The sequence below is a fragment of the Ruditapes philippinarum genome, unplaced genomic scaffold (assembly GCF_026571515.1).
Source record: "Ruditapes philippinarum isolate M1 unplaced genomic scaffold, ASM2657151v2 ctg5236_1_1_1_1, whole genome shotgun sequence".
Lineage (NCBI taxonomy): Eukaryota > Metazoa > Mollusca > Bivalvia > Venerida > Veneridae > Ruditapes > Ruditapes philippinarum.
The window spans coordinates 40331-60623 of record NW_026865430.1 but is presented as its reverse complement, the minus strand read 5'-3'; the positions used below and the strand labels follow the sequence as shown (position 1 = coordinate 60623).

General features: G+C 32.2%; 1 protein-coding gene across 1 annotated transcript; it reads right to left on the bottom strand.

Moving 5' to 3' along the window:
- Window positions 1-2752: 2752 nt before the first annotated feature.
- On the bottom strand, window positions 2753-12033 carry LOC132728978 (delta-like protein B). Its single transcript, XM_060714709.1, has 8 exons — window positions 11930-12033; window positions 9308-9404; window positions 7190-7294; window positions 6005-6080; window positions 5712-5810; window positions 4848-4961; window positions 3375-3498; window positions 2753-2906 (listed from the first exon to the last, which is right to left on the bottom strand). The coding sequence occupies exons 2-8, from the start codon at window positions 9332-9334 to the stop codon at window positions 2903-2905; spliced, it is 549 nt and encodes a 182-aa protein (XP_060570692.1). The 5' UTR covers window positions 9335-9404; window positions 11930-12033; the 3' UTR covers window positions 2753-2902.
- Between the last annotated feature and the right edge of the window lie 8260 nt (window positions 12034-20293).

Below are 20293 nucleotides of genomic sequence, written 5' to 3'. Positions count from 1 at the left end.
ACCTGTTAGATGGTTGGGAATTACGAATACCCAACCACCAGCTAGTAGGTAGTTAGTTATTCGAATATCTAACTACCTACTACCTACCAACTTGACGCTCATTTACGATAAAATAATGGTATAATGATTAAATTTCCGTTTGCCGTTGCTACAAAACATCATACTTCTGTCACGTTTCATAATAAATTTAAGAGCTCAGTTATAAGAACTCATGCCGTAAAAAAGGAGTGAGCGGACATGGATAATATACGAGTATTTTGATTACACAAAAATCAATGGATACAACCTGAGACACAAAGAGATGCCGGATTCTAAAAGAAAGCACTCGTTCATTTTGAATGCTTATAATTGCGTGTTTCTTATAGATTGAAAAGGAAACAAGGAAAGTCAAAACTATGGTTACATTATGCCTGAGACATGATCGTCATTTCTTATAAATTAGTGAAGTTTCTTGTTTGTAATTTAAAAAAAAGAAAGAAGAAAAGTTGTCCAGCCATTGACTTTTTTCAAGCCAGTTAAGGTGTGACAACTGAAAGACTGAAAAACTCGCACCAGTCCAGTCCTATATCAAATCCATATCACACTCCATCTAGCCTCGTTTCAATTTTGAGACCCTAAAATCCATATCACATCCTTTTTCTGATAGAAATAACAAAGTTCTGTCAAAAAGTTAAAAATTGTAGTGCGAAAAAAGAGGTCATTTAACATGGTTGAGAACAATGCTGTTTCTATTGGACTACTATACAGCTGCAAAACCTTTATAAAACACGGCTAGCGACTCGTCCAATACAGTTTTGACAGGTGTGTATTTGTACAATAGAATTCAATATTGTACTCAACAATGTATAATCACCTTAAGTACGAATCAACAATGGGTAAACAGCTTCAAAAAGATAATATAACTGTCATCAAAGTAAACATATCACACATTGAACAATACATGTATTTAAAACAAACAAGGGTTTCGTTCTTTCTTCAGAAATGTTCATATGTTCAGAAAATGAAAACAAATCCATATATTTTAAAACCAATAATAAAGGACGGGACCTTGCTGTTACTCAAGTGAATCCCCAACTACTTAACAGAAGGTTATTGATAATGAGAACTTAATTCGTCCGCCGGTCGACGTAGTGAGACAGGGCGGTACCATTTGGTAGAATTCATCCATATTGTTATATATCTGCTACTTTTATTCTGATTTTTTATCTTTATTTTTTAGAGAAATACATGTTATGTTCCAGTAACCAACTTCTTTCTGGTTGGTAGTTGGGGATTCACGCGAATAACCAGCTGAGTCCCCTGAACAAGTTATTGTGTAGGGCTTGTTTCCATATTTTAGTAAAGACGTATTCCGTTATAAAACTACGGTGGCATAGAGGTGATATTTGCAGTTTTATTTTATCTCGTGGCCACTACTTATTATATTAAGGCCTTAAAATATTATCTCGAGGCCACGCGTTATTATCTTGTGGCCATGACTTATTTCAGTCAATGAAAATGGTAGTTTCATCTTGAACGCAGCTTCCTGTGCATAGTTTATTAATTCCTCTATTCAAGTTAGACACAAAAGTTAAAATTTCATAAATTTAAATAAATATCTGTGATAAAAATATTTTATTCAAGGATGAGCACAGTATATCTTTAAAGGACTTAACGGTTGACGTATACTTCTAAGGTCGCTGTCTTCACTGATCTTTTCTAATGAATGAATTATATAATGCAATATTCAGTTACTTTCCTCCAAAATATATGGGTTTTTTGCGTTAAATATTCATTTTCATCATTCCTGACTTGATTCTGATAAATAAACATTTCTACATGCTATTTTACAGGTTTTGGTGTGTTTTTTTTTCTTTCATTCCTTTATGCTTTATAATCTTTCAATAATTTGTCCCATTGATAACGTGACCAGCAGTTTTAGTACTTAACATTTCTACTTGGTATCATGGTGGAAAGTCTGTCAGTACTTTTTAAATCTTAAAATATAAAAGGAAGATCTAAAGAGATGATTTACAATGCATTAAATAAGTGTTTATTTATATATTCTTTGTAATTGTTGTTATTGTTTCTTTTTTTACATTCATACGCATATTTTGGTATATCCATCGCATTTTCCTTCATCAGTTTCTTCTTCCTTCCATTTTCTTTTACAAATTCTATTTCTATCTTTTATTCTCATCAATGTTCTTACATTACTCTAATATTGTATTACAACATCAATTTAACTCTTTACCCTTTGAATTCTCGCCTCGTATATATTTCAAACTCGGAACTGTCAAATATGAATTTTGGGGGATATCGAGGTATAAATTTGGAATTGGTAAGGCAGCAATATAGAGTTTGGTCATGCTGGTATTGGAGTGCAGATTGGCCTGGATCTTTACTGGAGGCAAAGTCTACTCACTTCAGTTTCAGCAAGGTAAATGTTAACTTAACAATCCTGATAATTAGGTATATTTGATTCCTATTACACGTGTACCCTTTTTACTTACAAAATGGAGACTTTTTCCACTACAGAGATGAGTTCAAGTCTATATTTTTAGTTTAAAAATTAGTTTTCATAGCTCGATTGTGGAAGGAAAACACCCCTGAGTCCGCATTTTGGAACAATCTAGTACAGGCGTCATGAAAGGATACATGACCATGACACAAAAAGGAGTCTATCTCACAATCCCTGGGTTAAGAGGGCATATAATTATATAACTTCAAAATGGAGACAATAGAAAACTGTAAGAGTAGAAAAAATGTCTTTTGAAATTTATTGCCGTAATTGCTATAGATATGAAATTATTTGAAATCAATAAAACTTGGAAATAATTAAATTATTGTTATTTTTTACATCGTAGTAATAATATGATAAAGTACGGTCAAGGCAGCGGTAATTGACAAAGTGATTTGTTCATCAGCTGAAATAAAAGAAAAAAATGCAAGAAGTAATACAAGAAGTAATACAAAGAAGACCTTAATATATATAGATAAAATTAATTGTCAAATAATGATACATTTCATTGTGTAATTGTACATAAATGATTGATTGATTTCAAACAGACATATGGAACAGGGAACTGAAATTTCTATTGTGACATAAAAAAGATACTTACAGGGCTGAGAACTCATATTGGACACAAAATATATAAAAAAGATAACTGAAATTTCTGATATGACACTTGGATTGATCAGAAGATACCATTGCCAGACAATTCTCTAATAGTCCTTTAATAATCTTCTAATATTCCATTAATAATTATTTAATAATCATCTAAATATTCTATAATACTTCACCAGTAATCACTAATAATCACAATTCTCTAATATATTTACAAAAAAAAAAAAAAAAAAAAATAAAATAAAAAAAAAATGTGTGTAATACATACATTTGAGTTTGACACCTGTTTCCAGTATAACCAGGTGGGCAGCCGCACGTAAATTGACCACTAGTACTGGAGCACGTTCCCCCATTTTCACATGGATTAGGTAGGCATGGATTAGGCCCTATAACTATAATCACATATGTATGTGTACATGTACAAGATATTTATCAGTTTAATGAATAGCTAATATGAAAAACATACAAATTAATCTGTCTTATTGTCACACGATTGTCTCTGAAGACAGATAAATAAAAGTTTATTTTTTATTATCATGAGGTGATCATAAACTGTATAAAAAGTTCGATACTGAGTTTAAATGGACGTGTACACAGCTCTCAAATCTTATTGAGAAGCTAACCGAGTCTGAAAAAGCTCTTACAGAGCTCTGTATGTGAGTCTGTATTTGAGTCTAATAGAATCAGTATCGTACTCAACAAGGCCTAGGTATAATGACATCTTAATTTCAAACCACAACAGTTTTGACATTTTTTATAGAACTTTGTGACATTGAGAACAATCATGATATTGTTTGAACCTAAAAAAATATGGAATCTAAGGAATAAGATTTATACTTTTTTATTTATTTATTTTTCTCAGAAACTGGAATCAAAAAGCTAGAAGGGGTTCAATAGAGCTCTGGTTTTGATCGTTTGAATAACCAAATAAAAACGTCGCTAAATTGATAAGATTGGACACAATATTGATTACTGGGAGATCACATTGTTCACTGGAAATGACTGGAAATGAGCTAATTGGTTACATTTTATAAAGTGTAAAAAAAAACAAAAGTATTCAGGATGTGCCATACCACGACACGAATGGCACAAATCAGCCACCATACTTGTGACATTAGGTTTGATATGTAGTTGAATGGCGGCACACGTAAACAGACAAATTTCCTCAATTCTTTAAAAAAACTAGTTCTCTTTTTAAAAATGGATTGATGCAGTGAAAAAAATCACGAGTTTGTCTTATCATCGCACCATAGCTTCAGTTTTTCAATCATTCAGTTTTTCAATCATTCAGTTTTTCAATCTTTCAGAGCCGTGGTTTTCATTATAATGCTTAGATTTCTAGACTGTTGACTTACAAAATATGCAATATTTCATCTAAATGTAGCAATTTCAGTATTGTACGTTAAGTTAATAGGATTTAAACCAAGTTTGTTTATAAGCGATGAAAGAACATAATAATTTTCTCCTTCCCGTTGTTTGAAAGTAAGTTTGTTTACGTGTGCCGCCATTAAACTCAAAGTCGCCTTTTGATGTCACAGATCACGTGAATGTCTTTGAGAATTTGTATATTATTGAACTGTCTTCGATGGTATTGAAAATATAACCACTATAAAATAAATCTGGTCGATGTATAAAAAATACTGTATTCATGTAGTTTGCATAGTTGCAATTGGGAATCAAGAACACGAAATAATTTGTTATGTAAATATATAAGTTTTTTTTTTTAAGACAAAACGTTTACCAATCTCGCAGTTAGTGCCACTAAATGGTGGAACGCACTCACAGTCATACGTTGTTGGCCCGGTTACGGTGCATGTCCCGCCGTTTTGACAAGTGTTTTCTGTACAGACAATACCTGTTTATATGAAAAGGTAATATCGTACGTGTTATAATCATCATCACCATCATCATCATCTTAACCACAATCATTTATATCAACAGCAAAGGCATTAATTACTTTCATAGTTTATTAGAATTAAGAAGCATTAAGATTTCAGCTTGGGAAGCCAAACCTTATGAAGTTTACCAGTTCATTGTAATTTGTTCTGATTTATAATCATCTTAATGTAAACAGTTTTTTGAAAAAATGTACTAACAAATACAATAAACTTGCAACTATATTAGCGAAATACTTTAACGGGTGGAATTTTACTACGAAATGGATTGAAGATACCCTTGTAAAATATAGGAAAATAGCTTTTACAACGTTTCCTCGTAATAAAAACTATATTTCTTTATAAAGGGAGATAATATAGAAAATAAAATTATTAGTTCCCCCTAGTTCTGTTTGTAAATAAAATGGATTATATCACCAAAAGAAATAAATAGCAAAAAAATTCAATGGCAAAACAAAATAAAAACGAACCAAAGCATCAATTACAACAACAAAAAAAGGCAATTAAAAAAAATCAAATAAGAAAAATCAGTTAAATGAACTACACTTCATAGCAGCATGATTACATTTTTTTAATGTAGTTATATGTTTTGGTTCATATAAACAACACACAAAACGGTTTACGCATACCTTTAGACTGTATTATAAAAGTAATACATTTAAAAACATTTGCTATAAAAAAAGAACAGCAACAACACAAAATATTTTTACTTATGTTGCAGAATTCTCCCTCAAATCCACTGTCAGTACAGTTACACGATGTTTCACGGCTCCCATTGAAATAACATTGGCTTGGTAACGCACACTCACCTAAAATAAAGAAATAATAAACAGTTCCTCTATGTGAGACGTTTTATTTTCTTTTCTAGGAATCAGATCAAACAGTTTATCATTTCATGTACGATGTATGTAATAACTGATGTCATCAGTAACTAACTAACAAAGACAAAAGAAAAAAAAACAAGATCACGAGTGTCGAAAGTAAGCATAGGTAAATTACTTACACTGGTAACACTTCATTCGGCCTTTCCCTTTCCCCTTTCCAGCCGATTTTGACAGACAAGCATACTTTTCTGGACACTGTAAGTGAATTCATATTTGCCACTTAAGAAGTTATAACCGCTTGCTAAAACACTTATAACAGGGCAAACATAAAGACCACAATTGATTTTACTCTGTTATAGGCAAGTTGAATCATTCAGATTGCAAAGTTAGTTTATAAACATAAAGAGTATATCTTTCATAAAAGAAATACGTAAATCAACCGGAAGTGATTTACCTTTGTCACAATCATCTCAGGCGGTACATCCATGCATTCTGGTTAAGTTCTATAACGTTGGCTTATTTTGAATTCAAATTTTGATTTGCCTAAAGCTGACAATGGACAATTCCAAACATTGATATTTGATATGTCAATTAAAAAAAATTAACAGGCTAAAGGTTTTTAACTAGATTCGACTTTTATGCATAAATCTCTGATCTGTCTAATTCTAATAAATGCTTTAAGAATGTCACCATATAATGTGACCTATTTCTTAACAAATAAAGCATATGTCATTGTTTGTGGTCTTCAAATAAAAGTTAAGAGTAGGGAGAGGGAATGTATTAATTGCTTAAAAATAACGACTTCATCAAAAAGACACGGCTTTCCATCAGTATGTTAGAGATATTTGTGAAGAAATGGATGCTCCAATTTGGCCTCTTGGTGTAAAACAAGGTAAAATAAAAGCATAGAATGTTAAAAAATCTATAACATCAGAGGCTGTGGCAAAAGTTCATCTTATTTAACAAGCATTTCATGAGAGATAAATTATGTGTAGTTTTAAGTAAATGAGCCGTGTCACGACAAAACAAACATAATGGGTTTGCGACCAGCATGGATCCAAACCAGCCTGCGCATCCGCGCAGTCTGATCAGGATCCATGCTGTTCGCTATCAGTTTCTCTACTTGTTATAGGGTTTGTAAGCGTACAGCATGGATCCTGATCAGACTGCGCGGATGCGCAGGCTGGTATGGATCCATGTGGTCGCAACCCCATTATGTTGGTTTTGTCGTGACGCTGCTCAAATATCAAATCCAAAGTATAACATCTAAAAACAAATGATACATAGGCTGTCCTTATGAACGAACACATTTTTCTAATCAAGAGAAAACATTTTCAGATGACAACATTTTTTTTTAAACTTACATCATCATTTGAATCGCAATTTATGGAACCAACATTTGCTTTTGCTTTACTAGACTTTGGTGGCGAAGAAAACACAGTATGGCACAAAGCTACCAGAATTATAACCTGTCGAAAAGAATAAATAAATTTTACTCCTATACATTTTTCCATACAAACAAAACATAGTTAACGATCTTTTTTTAGCAATTAAAAAAATGTTTTCAATAGGTTCTTCATTTTTATATTGGCAAAGAAGGAAAATTTAAGATACTGAACTGATTTTTAAAAAGTTTTAATGATTAAAGAGAAACATGATTGAAACAATTTTAAAGAAAGAAATTTACTTTTAAAATTATCTGCCCCTGGAATTGAGGTTTTGCTAACTTGTGGTCATTTTCAAGAGCAGATTTAATTTTTCCTTCTTTGTCTTTGTAAAAAATGAAGAAACGAAAGTAAAAGTCTTTAAAGTGAAGCTCTGTAATTATATTAATTATCATGTTGACATGATATAGTACACACCACAAATGAATTATTTATGGATGTTCTTGGTAGATGTCAGAGACAATTCGTTGGGTTTTTTCGTTGCATGAACACTGTAAAGGTCACAGCCTTACTGGCGGACGAGGACCCCCGGTTCCCCTCCGTGAAGTATTGAAGGCACAGACGGGCATCTGAGTAGTATGATGGTCCGATAATTCATAGATATTAACTTTTTTTTTTAAAGATTTTCTTGTTGTAATTCATCGTAATTATAATTGTTCATTCTAAATCACTTAAAACTCTATCAACATTCTTATTTGCAAGAAATATTCTATAAGTATATTTAAATGATAGATTTCTATTGTTTATATAAGGATTTTGAATTCCTTTAGAAAATATCCCAATTGCAGACCAATATGCTTTAAGATGACTAAGATGTGGGTTCTAGCACATTCAATATACTGGACAATGTCTGACAATTCTGACTGATGTTTATGGCATGTCAAAGGGATAGTCAAGGGATAATCATAATTGACTTGAGCAAGGTCGTACCATAAACGGTACGTACTATATATGAAGACGAATTGAAACGTCTGTGTGAAAAAGAAGAGACAAACAGATTCAATGCGTTCTGCTCATGCACGACAATGCGCCAGCTCACACATCCCATGTTGCGAGGGATGCTGCAACTGACTGCGACTTTGAAATTCTTCCCCATCCTCCATATTCTCTTGGTCCCCCCTGACTTCTACCTGTTTCTTAAAATAAAAGCCAAGCTTCGTGGTAGACGTTTTGGAAGCAATAAAGGTGTCATGGAGACTGTCAATGAGTTCGTTAATGATTAAAATAGAGAGTTCTATTTTGAAGGTTTAAACAAGTTGGAGCACAGGTGGGCAAAGTGCATTGATGTAGAGAACGATTGTATTGAAAAGTAAGACCATTTGTTAGATTCTCTGACTATCGGAAGTACATCGGGCCAAGAACATTTTGATCAATACTCGTACATGACTTAACATACGATGATTACTCAATTCCAATTAAGTTTCAACTTTCCACTGTCAATAATAATTGTCCGACCTGTTCTATCATTTTAATTAGAACATCACGTAAAGGACATACTTATAATCGCATATGAGATTTAAGTTGAAATAATTGTTGATTTTTTACAGTTAATGTTCTTTTTATTTCTTTTTACGTCGTTAAACGTATAAAAAAACAAGTGTTGGATCCCGCCCCGCCCGCATGCTTTTATTTTTCTAAGGGCTTTCTACAATCATTTTTATGAAAAACTTGAAACATTTCACTCTAGTATTGTACAAGTACATTAATCAATATAATATTGATTGAGCATGAATACAATTTTCTATCCTATCAATGTGTTTTCATATTGATAAAGATTTTATCACTATTGTAAACTTAAGTGGTTTTTTTTCAGTTATCAATCAATACAATCTGTTACTTGGGATTTAATAGTTTCACAAGCAAGATGTCAACGCCCTGGTCAAGTACTGTACATGTATTTATAAAACAATTTGTTCAACACCAAAAAGTTTCGCTACAACAGACCGGGGATAAAAAGCTGAAATGAAATGTTTTAAAATCAGCAAGTTTTCAGTAATGGCAAATATTAAGTTGCTGGAGATACAAGAGTTTACTTACCACGATATAACCTGTAATTTTCTGCATATCTTATGATTCTGTAGTGCTAAACCAATGAAGTCGAAGAAGACAGGAAAATCCAAGAACAAGTCAAAATCTGAAGTTTAATATCACATTTTTAATATAAGCTATAAATATGTACTCTGTTAAATTCAAAGATATTTTTCAGCCATTTTAAATGATATTTTGCACTATCAATGCTCAACAAGTTAAAACTTAAGTATTATGATTAATTAATGAAAAAAATATATTTATTTTAACATAATCACTTCCCTACGAAACGATATGTGTCCAAACGCATCGCAATTTCTGGTTGAAAGGCCCGCATCGCAATTTCTGGTTTAAAGGCCCTTTATGTCTCAGAAATGCCACCTTTTTTATTTCTCAAAAACCTTTGTTATGTTTGGCATCTTGTGACAGTTTTCAAAAATACTTATTTGCCATATACACAATCTAGCTGATTATGCTATGTTGGCAATTTGTATAATTATAGTGAATATTACTATTTTATATGGAAGTCAAAAACATACTTTCTGTTTACGTTTTGCTACCTTTACATCACATTACTTCACAATCAGTGCTACTTCTTCAGTTGTTAAACATCTAACATGTTCTTGATAGGTTATTATAACATTATTATAAAAATGTTTGACAATTCTAAAGATTTTCTTAAATTGGACTTCTGAAGCATATATTGTGCGTTTAAATACCTAATAAGCACTCAAACCGCTATTATTTCTCTTTTTTTCAACAGCTATTAATTTTTGATGTTCGTTTGAAAGTTTAATCAACGGCACTCGTATAGCTGTGGTACACCCTTAAATACTTCATCATTTTGTGATTTATTTTATTGTATCAAACACAAAACGCCACTTTATTAACATTTTATTTTTATGATAATCTATTGAACCATTTAACTTCGACGCTTCTTTCTTCAAGTGGTGTAAGCATTTTCAAAACACGCATTGTATTCATTATGAAAAATATAAAAATCGGGGTTGCACTTTCTCCAGAGGATATATCGTAATTTCTGAAGCTTAAAGGGTCCCACTAAGATTTCCTGACATGACAGGATATGGAACATTTTATTTCATATATTTATTTAAACTGATGTTGGTATATATAAATAACTTGTGTGTATAAATTTCTGATAATTCGCTTAATCCGTTTTTTTTCCATTATACTCATTTTGTTTAAGTGCAAAAAGTTCCAAAAAAGGAAAGCAATTATAAACGCTTGCAACTCAAAATGAGGTAAGAATCGCGATAAATATTTCATCGATTTTAATTTTAAGACTAAGCATATTTCGTTAGTATTTTTGTCTTTTTTTTTCAGTTTAAAATGCCCCAGTTGTCAGAACAATATATCGCTTTCATTGTTTTTGTTTGTTCCTATTTAAGCTTATAAGCTTCAGTCCTTTAATTTGCTTTAAACTAAACATACTATCCCCTATGTCTTTTAGGAGTTTGTTGACAATTTTTTTAAAAAAAATCCTGCGAACAGTGATATCATTATTTTCTACTTAAAAAAGGAAGAAATTTGTTAAATAAGCATGTAAGAAAACACTGGAGAGGGGAAATGAACCGTATTGAAAAAAAGCATAAATCGGAGGTATGCAGCTTCTACAAACGCACCTATGTGCAGATATTGCAGTTAACATCCAGGAATAAAAAATCAGGAATTATAACCACACAATTTGAATTTATTAACATACTGTACTTAATTTGTGGTAAAGATAAACATGATATCCTTACTGCAACCACATAGTTGAGTTGCAGTATTTATATACAGAATTTTTAACAAACTCCTTAATGACATGTTGTTTTTTTCAGTGGTTAATGGAAATTTATGACATGCTTTTCGGTGGTTGCACGTTTCATTATCCCTCATGTACAGACTCAACCAAACCGAGTCTGCAATTCTCTAGAATTTTGCTGTGATTAATGCTTCCAAGGGATAACTTTGTCTCCAGATTTTTATACTTCACAACAGCAGGTGTCAAGTGCTGTGTGGCAGCTGTAAAAAGTTGCCCCGTACTTCACTTCAGTGTTGTTATATTTTTCTGGTCCTTCGGGATCGTTGATGCCAGCACTATTAAGATTGGACGTGAGGGATGATGCACGTATTCATTACCCCTTTTTTGCAATTTTTGTTGTGATTAATGCTTCCAAGGGATCACTTTGTCTCCAGATTTTTATAGAAATATATCAGTGATATAAAACTGATAATTTCATTGTTTAAAACAGTATTAGGTTAAATGTCTTTTTAAAACGTTTCTTTGCATATAACAAATAGAAAATTTGTTTGGTTTAGTGTAAGATCGAAATATATTTCACCTTGTGAACACCAAAAGTTCATATTCAACTCGTGGCTGTGCCTATCGTGAAATATATCTTTTGGTGCTCACTCGGTGAAATATATTCCGATCTTTAACTAAACTAAACATGTATCCTCTATATATCAGTGAAATATAAAACTGATAGTTCCATGTTTGAAACAATGAAATTCAGTTTGAAAATAACGACATCCTGTCATATTATTTGGCGCGTTTTTTTTCATTTAGCAATGTCTTTTTAGATGTTTTTTTGCATATGATAAAATATACCGACTCGTGAAATATACCTTCTGATGCTCACTCAGTAAAATATATTCCGATCATAAACTGAACTAAACAAAAAATCTTCTTTTATTTTACCATCTATTTCATCAATCTTAAATGTTTCAGTAATTTAAAACGTTATCATTTTATCAGTGACAGTTCACATATGTCGCTCAATTTCCAAGTATTATTGACAATTTGATTTTTTTTCCGTCACTGGCAACACATGATACTCTTCGAAGTTCATTTGTACTTATTCATATTTTTTAAACGGTCACGTCCGCACTTTGAAATGCTGGTAGCTATTTCGGAACGAGAAAGAAAGGCATCTCTCAATGTTTGGCTACAAGAAAACAAAGTGCTCAATGTAAGCTACTGTGATATCTAAGTAGTCCTTCTTTAACAGTTTACTTAAACAACATATTTTGGGGATTGGTAAACGACAATTGCACTGATATGTTGAACAACATATTTGCCAGAGCTAACCATAGAAATCTGCGTTAGATGACATCTCCTATGTCGCTTGTTAAATTTGAATTAATATTTTTTTTCTCAAACAACATCTTATCTTGAATGAAACACTACAGAATTTATCCACAAGCGGTCCTTTACTTAAAATTGCTAAGTAGAGAAAAAATGAATCCTTAAAGGAAGCCTAACACGGCAAAATTGAAAATGTTGCAGGCTCGGATTTATTGAGCCAGTTCGTGGACGGTAATGTCAAGTGCAAACTACCGTCCACGCCCCCATAACACCGGCTTAAGAAGAATTCTAAATTTAAACATAAAATGTGATGTATATGTACGTTGCTAAAACACCATCTCCTCTTTAACTACTTCTGATTTGATTGAATCTTATCAGCAATGATTATTAGGTATTCCTCTACAAAATTTGCTGAAAATTAAGACTCCTTCGGTGAGCGGTCAATTTTTCTTGTAATTACTTTCTTTTTTATACTTTTATTCGTTGTTAAATGAGAAAAAACATAAATCATCAATGTGTAGTATGAAAATGGCATATAAAGCCTCAAGAGTGCATTCAAATGCCTTTTATTATTGGGTGCTAGTCTTAACCGTTTCAAAAACGCTGCCAATAGTTTTTGCATTCTGGCATGTTTTTTTTATAGTAATTTATTTTAAAAAGAAGTCAATATATTTTTTTGATTATATTTTGCTAATTATATATAATTAATCACAAAAGATTTACATTCAGCGATAGTTTTGTAAGCTGATATGCATTGGTCATACATTTTAAAATACATTTGAGTCGCGTCATGACAAAACCAACATAATGGGTTTGCGACCAGTATGGATCCAGACCAGTCTGCGCATCCGCGCAGTCAGATTAGGATCCATGCTGTTCGCTATCAGTTTCCCTACTTGTAATAGGGTTGGTAAGCGAACAGCATGGATCCTGATCAGACTGCGCGGATGTGCAGGCTGGTCTTGATCCATGCTGGTCGCAAACCCATTATGTTGGTTTTATTGTGACGCGGCTCAATTATGTCCTTTCTACAGAAAGATCAAACTTAATAATTTCTGAGACTTAAAAAGTATTTGATATACGAACTCTGGAACAAAATAAAGAAAAAATATAAGTAATAAGACTTTCTATGAATAGATAAACTTATTATTTCCAAAAATCACTCTTCTCTCTTGACAGTAATGAAAAGTGCAATGAAGTGAACAACGTACGATTAACGTACACACGATCGATTTTTGTTAACGTTTTGTCAAATTAAAGTGAATTGATTTACACAACATTTGGCCACATAATCAGCAAGTATTTCAAATATTTATAAAAACAATATAAATGTATCATTTGGATATTCTTACAAAGTTGTAAGGGACAAATAAATGTTGATAAAGTTCTAAGCGTTTATAATTATGATGAATAAAAATATTCTGTTATAGACCATCTGCTATGTACATATATATACTCAATAACAAACCATGTATCTTACACTTGCCAACAACCTCCATATATTATTATTATTATAAATCCGTCGTTTTATATGTCTGACAACATAATACTATTGTACAAAACTGCCATTATAAACCAATTCACTTTAAAGTCGACATATGTTTGTCACGCTTAATAACGCATACATCGATTTAAAATAATTATCCCTAAAGGATATTTTTCAAGATAACTTTTGGACTGAGTATAAATATATTGACCCTTATCCTGCTTGCGGCAACTGTATACCCAGGCGGCCAATGCAAAACCAAGATCAACCACCGCATCAATGTCGTCTGATCATTGTCTGTAATTTTCGCTATTTAGTCAGTACACTTTTTTTAATTATCCTCAAAAATGATAAATGGTTTTGTTCAGATTTTTAGACGGACGAGTTTATTTTGCGTTGTTAAGGGTTATCAAGTGTAAATACAACCTTCTTCAAAGAACCATCGGAATGTCACCCTGTTGGACACCGAAGAAAATCAAGCCAAAAGTGAAGGTAAGGAACGCTATAAACGGCGGAACAATGATGGGACAAAAACATTAATAGATCATAAATAATGCCATACCACAGAGAATATAAGGAATTCTTTTTACAAAAATTCAAATTTTAATGCCCTGACTTCAAAATAATATTTTAAAGAAAAAAGTGAACCCATTTCATTTACAGATTATATGCTGAAACACTTTCAATGTCTAGGAATACAGATAAAACTTGTTGTTCAAATAGAGTTCAGGGCCACAACTTCTTCGGTATTAAATTTTCTTTAGAATATATATAAACTTTTTACAGAACCGACCGATGTCAATTGTAATTTGTGGGGAATCATGTATACTTAATTATTTTTTTTTACTGACAGATTATGCAAAACATAGGAAGCATATGTTGGTAAATTTATTTTGATTCTTTTATTATTTATCATATTTAATCAAATGAGATGCCAAGATATGTGAAGGATGATACCTGATTGATTGACGTAATGCAAAAATAGTATTAGTGAATTTTTGTAAAAAAAACATTTTTTTCGTATATGTATTTTGAACATATTTTTTTTCAAAGTTCTAACAAGAATTGTATAAACTACAGACAGCAGATGCATAGCTTTATATACTTGAATAGCATCAACTTTTAAAGAATAACATAATTAAAGACATTTAGTTAATACCAAATTAAATATACTGTAATGAACTACGAAAATCTCACTTTTAAATGCCAGAAAACGAAAATAAAACATAACAAAAATACTTATATTATTATTAAGAAATTTAAAAAGTTTTAACAAACTTACGTTGTGAAACTATTGGTGCTACAGTCAAGAATATCTTTTAAGTTCGCAATCCAAAGATGAGCTGAAGTTGAAACACTTGTGTATCCTTACAAGGCAATTTCCTTTCTGTATCTACGTACGTGTTAAATTAATATATACTGTAACTTATTGTATGGAAAAATATGAAAGATGTTACCGTTAACCTAGAGTCCTTAGAACAATGACTTCTAACATCTAGATCAATGACTTGTAAAGTTTAAACATGTTGAACAAAAAAAATCATGACCTATCATATCATTAACCCTTTCCCTCATGAGCATATTGTGAAAAATGGCCGTTTCCACTGAAAAGCCTCCTGTTACAAGTTCAAACTGCTATGAAACTATGAAAAATGCTTCAATGCTAATCAAACTTGGCACAAATGTTGACTGGACCATTGCCTTTGTAACGACATGCTCAGTCTTAAATTTCCTGTTACAATGGCAACGGGGGGACATCTCAAAACTGCCAAAAAATCACTATTTTGCCTTAATTTTTTCCATCAAAATTTATTTCAAAGTGCTGCAACTGCTCAATGGATAGAGATAGAGTCAAAGGCTTTTCAGCGTTGGTTACACGTTACCTTATGGTCGACCTGGGGTCATTTTTAGCCTCTCACAAGTCCAAAATTTTCTCAGCGATGAGGGGGACTCCCCCCCCTCAAACCCCCGAAACAGAAGGGGGCAGATCCCCTATCTGGATGGGGGCGGCGCCGAAAAAGTGCTCACTTTTTAAAGCAACATATCTCAAACAAAAACATGTGTTTGGGGCCAAAATAGGACATTTTTTCACTATTTCAGGCCTAAAAATTGGGGGGGGGGGGTCGAAAGTGCGTTGTTTCGCGTTTATTTGAGGTAAATGGTTAAAAACGTACTGTTGGCAAATAACAATTTAAAGTTTCCGATTTTTTCAATTTTACCTGGCCAAAAAGTGGCAGCCATTATAGGGGACAATATTCTATTGAAAAACAGGAGAGGTCTTTTTGCAGCTGTTGAAGATTTGTTTAAATGGCGGGAAAGTAAAAACTTCTGATTGGTCAAATTTCATATGCAAACAATAGCAACATATCGGTTCTTTCCGTCTGTATCCGGATAAGCTCAAATTAGGAATAATCGACGAGTTTTTTCGAAGTAAAAAGTGCAGGACAATACCGGTTCTAATGATTTCAGGCTGTGAATGAGATATATTAACTTCAATATGATACATCGATAGTGTTTAGATTGTGCATTTCTTAAAAAAAAAAATTTCAGTAAATTAATCTTAAAAATAAATAAATGAAATAAAGTAAATTGTTTTCAGCTATCTTGAAAACTGTTCTAAAGGACTTATCTTAACATATCTAAGCTAATAATTACACATATATTTGAACTCATTGCAACATCTGTTGAATCATCACATCACTAACATATAATGTAAAAAAAACGATATTATACAGTACAACCTCAACAATACGACACATCTCCATTACTGATATGATCATGAAAAAAAACGATATGATACAGTACAACCTCAACAATGCGACACCTCACCATTACTGATATTTTAATGTTAAAAAAACGATATAATACAGTACAACCCCAAACAATGCGACACCTCTCCATTACTGATATTTTAATGTTAAAAAAACCGATATTATAGGTACAACTTTAACAATGCGACACCTCTCCATTACTGATATTATAATGCAAAAAACGATGTTATACAGTACAAACTCAACAATGCGACACCTCTCCATTACTGATATTATGATGTAAAAAACCCGATATTATACAGTACAACCCTAAACAATGCGACACCTCTACATTACTGATATCATAATGTAACAAAAACGATATAATACAGTACAACCCCAAACAATGCGACACCTATCCATAAGTGATATTAAAATGTAAAAAAACCCGATATTATAAGTACAACTTAAACAATGAGACACATCTCCATTACTGATATTATAATGTAAAAACCGATATTATACAGTACAACCTCAACAATGCGACACCTCTCCATTACTGATAGTATAATGTAAAAAACCGATATAATACAGTACAACCTCAAACAATGCGACACCTATCCATAACTGATAATAAAATGTAAAAAAAACTCGATATTATAAGTACAACTTAAACAATGAGACACATCTCCATTACTGATATTATAATGTAAAAACCGATATTATACAGTACAACCTCAACAATGCGAAACCTCTCCATTACTGATAGTATAATGTAAAAAACCGATATAATACAGTACAGCCCAAAACAATGGGAAACCTCAACACTATATATTATAATGTAAAAAACCCAGATATTATAAGTACAAAATTAACAATGCGACACCTCTCCATTGCTGATATCATAATGGAAAAATAACTATATTATACAGTACAACTTCAACAATGAGACACATCCGATATAATACGGTACAAACGATATAATACAGTACAACCTCAACAATACGACACATCCCAATTACTGATATGATCATGAAAAAAAACGATATGATACAGTACAACCTCAACAATGCGATACCTCACCATTACTGATATTTTATTGTTAAAAAAAACACGATATAATACAGTACAACCCCAAACAATGCTACACCTCTCCATAACTGATATTATAATGTAAAAAAACGATATTATACAGTACAACCTCAACAATACGATACCTCTCCATTACTGATATTATAATGTAAAACGGATATTAAGGTGACAACAGACACTTTCCGTGGTACTCACATAAATGTCATTTAAACCAATTTATTTTAGTAATAATTGTTATTTATTTTATCTTTGTGCATTAAATGTCGTTGATCAACATAAAAAAATAACATATTTGAAAAAAAATATGCCTTTGTAAATGATTGATTTTTAATAAAAATCCTAAAATTTTAAATCGTCATATCAAAGTCATTTTTTATTTTTTTGTCATCAAACTTTTGGAAAATAAACATACTTATAATATCTGGGGAACCGTGTCTCAAATTTTTTCTATCTTTTCTCAAAAAAAATATTACGTAACGTCAAACATTTTATGCGACTTTTTTCACCATACATATTACGTAATTAAAGATAATTAAGTCGCTGATTGAGCAAACAAAAATCCCTGAGACGGTTCCATCCGTAAATAAATTCCCTTTCATGTGCTTTAAACCGCATGTTAATTGCTTGATTATTAAAAAAGTTATGCCGATTCAAAGTTAGTCCGACCCGCATCAAACGAAGTGTCATAAATCGGCTGTTCTCTCTCGGACCCCTACGTTTCACGCTAAATAATTGCATAATACACAAATATCGCACCAGAGAGGGTCACAAGTTGCGCTTACATACTCTAACAACATTTTATGACCCAGTGACATCTGACCAATTAAAAAGTTGCTGATTAATATCAGTTTTTAACAGAAATTTCTTCAAATCTTAACGTGATTTACTGTCGGTCGCACATGTCACGTGACTTTCGGTAAAATTTGAGGCACTCGGTGGGGGGAAATGGAACGTATTTGCGCACCGCTAGCGGGGTATTTAATTGTTTCACTTTTGAAGATTATTATTATTATCATCAGCATTATTATTATATTATACGAGCGTCACTCTGTCTGTGTATTCGTGTATGAAATTCCGTTAAAATATAAATTAAAATAACAAAAAAATGAGCTTCTGATGGTCTTTTAAAGTCCATGGTAAATGTAAAAATAAAAACGAGATATTATATATTTCTTCCTCCAAATTGAAATAAATGCTTGACATATTATAATAGAAATAAAAGGTATCACTCGATCATTATGATCTGACCTTTATGACTTCTTTTATAATGAAAATCATCTATGCACGGCATAGATATCCAGTTTCTACTGGGATATACAATAAATTCCATACTTTGTCCCAGGTTTATTAGTACTGTGTTCGATTTACTGGCGAACAATTTATTCAGAGCATTCACTGATAGTATATATTAATATCTTTTTTTATTGATTCATAGAGAAATGATCATCCTTAAACAATCTAAAATGGTTTAGAAATTTGTCAGGGACACCTTACCACAAGTCATATAGGCGTTCACATAAAAAATGTTGTCTGTTTTTGTTGTTGTTTTACTTGACATTGTTAGAAAACGAGGTTGAATGTAAAGCAAGCCGATGAATCCGTACAAAAGTCCATAAACTCAATGTAATATCTATCAGATTAACGGGACAGACAAATTATTTTCACACATTATGGATATTTTAGCAACTATATTTTAAATCAACCCGTGGTCGTGCGATCTGCCGCTATGCTTAATTATTTATGTTTCATACATTATGTTACGTACATTGGCCGACAATTTCTTATTTTATAAAAATGCTTAATAAAAGGTAGACGATATTTATAAAAGATGTACGGTATTTGTACGATACATGAATTACGAGTAGTATGGACCAGTATGGACGGGTAATTCACGGATATATGGAACTACCGATTTCCCTCATTGATGCCTCAACAGGGGGCGGAGCGTTATCGATAATTGACAGGTTACGCGAATAGCAGATAAAAATGGTACAGGTACCGTTTTAAAACGTTTAAAAACACATTTTTGGACTAACTGCTTCCAAAATTAAATCACGAATGTGTTCAGAAAAGGTTGATAAATCTACTAAGCAAAAAATCTCATTTTAGGTATTTTCAGTAATAATTGACTCCGTTGTCACCTTAAACAGTACAACCCCAAACAATGCGACACCTCTCCATCACCAAAACTATTTTATACGGTACAACCTCAACAACACGACACCTCTGTAAAGCATTTACGTCTTAATAACACAATAACTTCAATAAGTTTAACATTCCTACAGCAAACACTAAACCAAAAGAATGTTATACGCGAAAGGTTGTACGGTGGTCATACACACCTACAATGGTCGGTTTCACCACCATTTTTGATTTTGTTTGTATCTTAAAACACTCGAATTCTCTTCATAGACATATTAAAGACGGCGTTGTTCGGGAATAGGAGCAAAGCCCAAGACCCCCGCCCCGCGTCTGTCAATCCTGTAAGTAGAATAAAAGATATTAAGTGAATGTAGATCATGATCATATGATAGCTGTTTCGCAGTTCATGGAGAGAGAACCTAAGTGTCATGGAA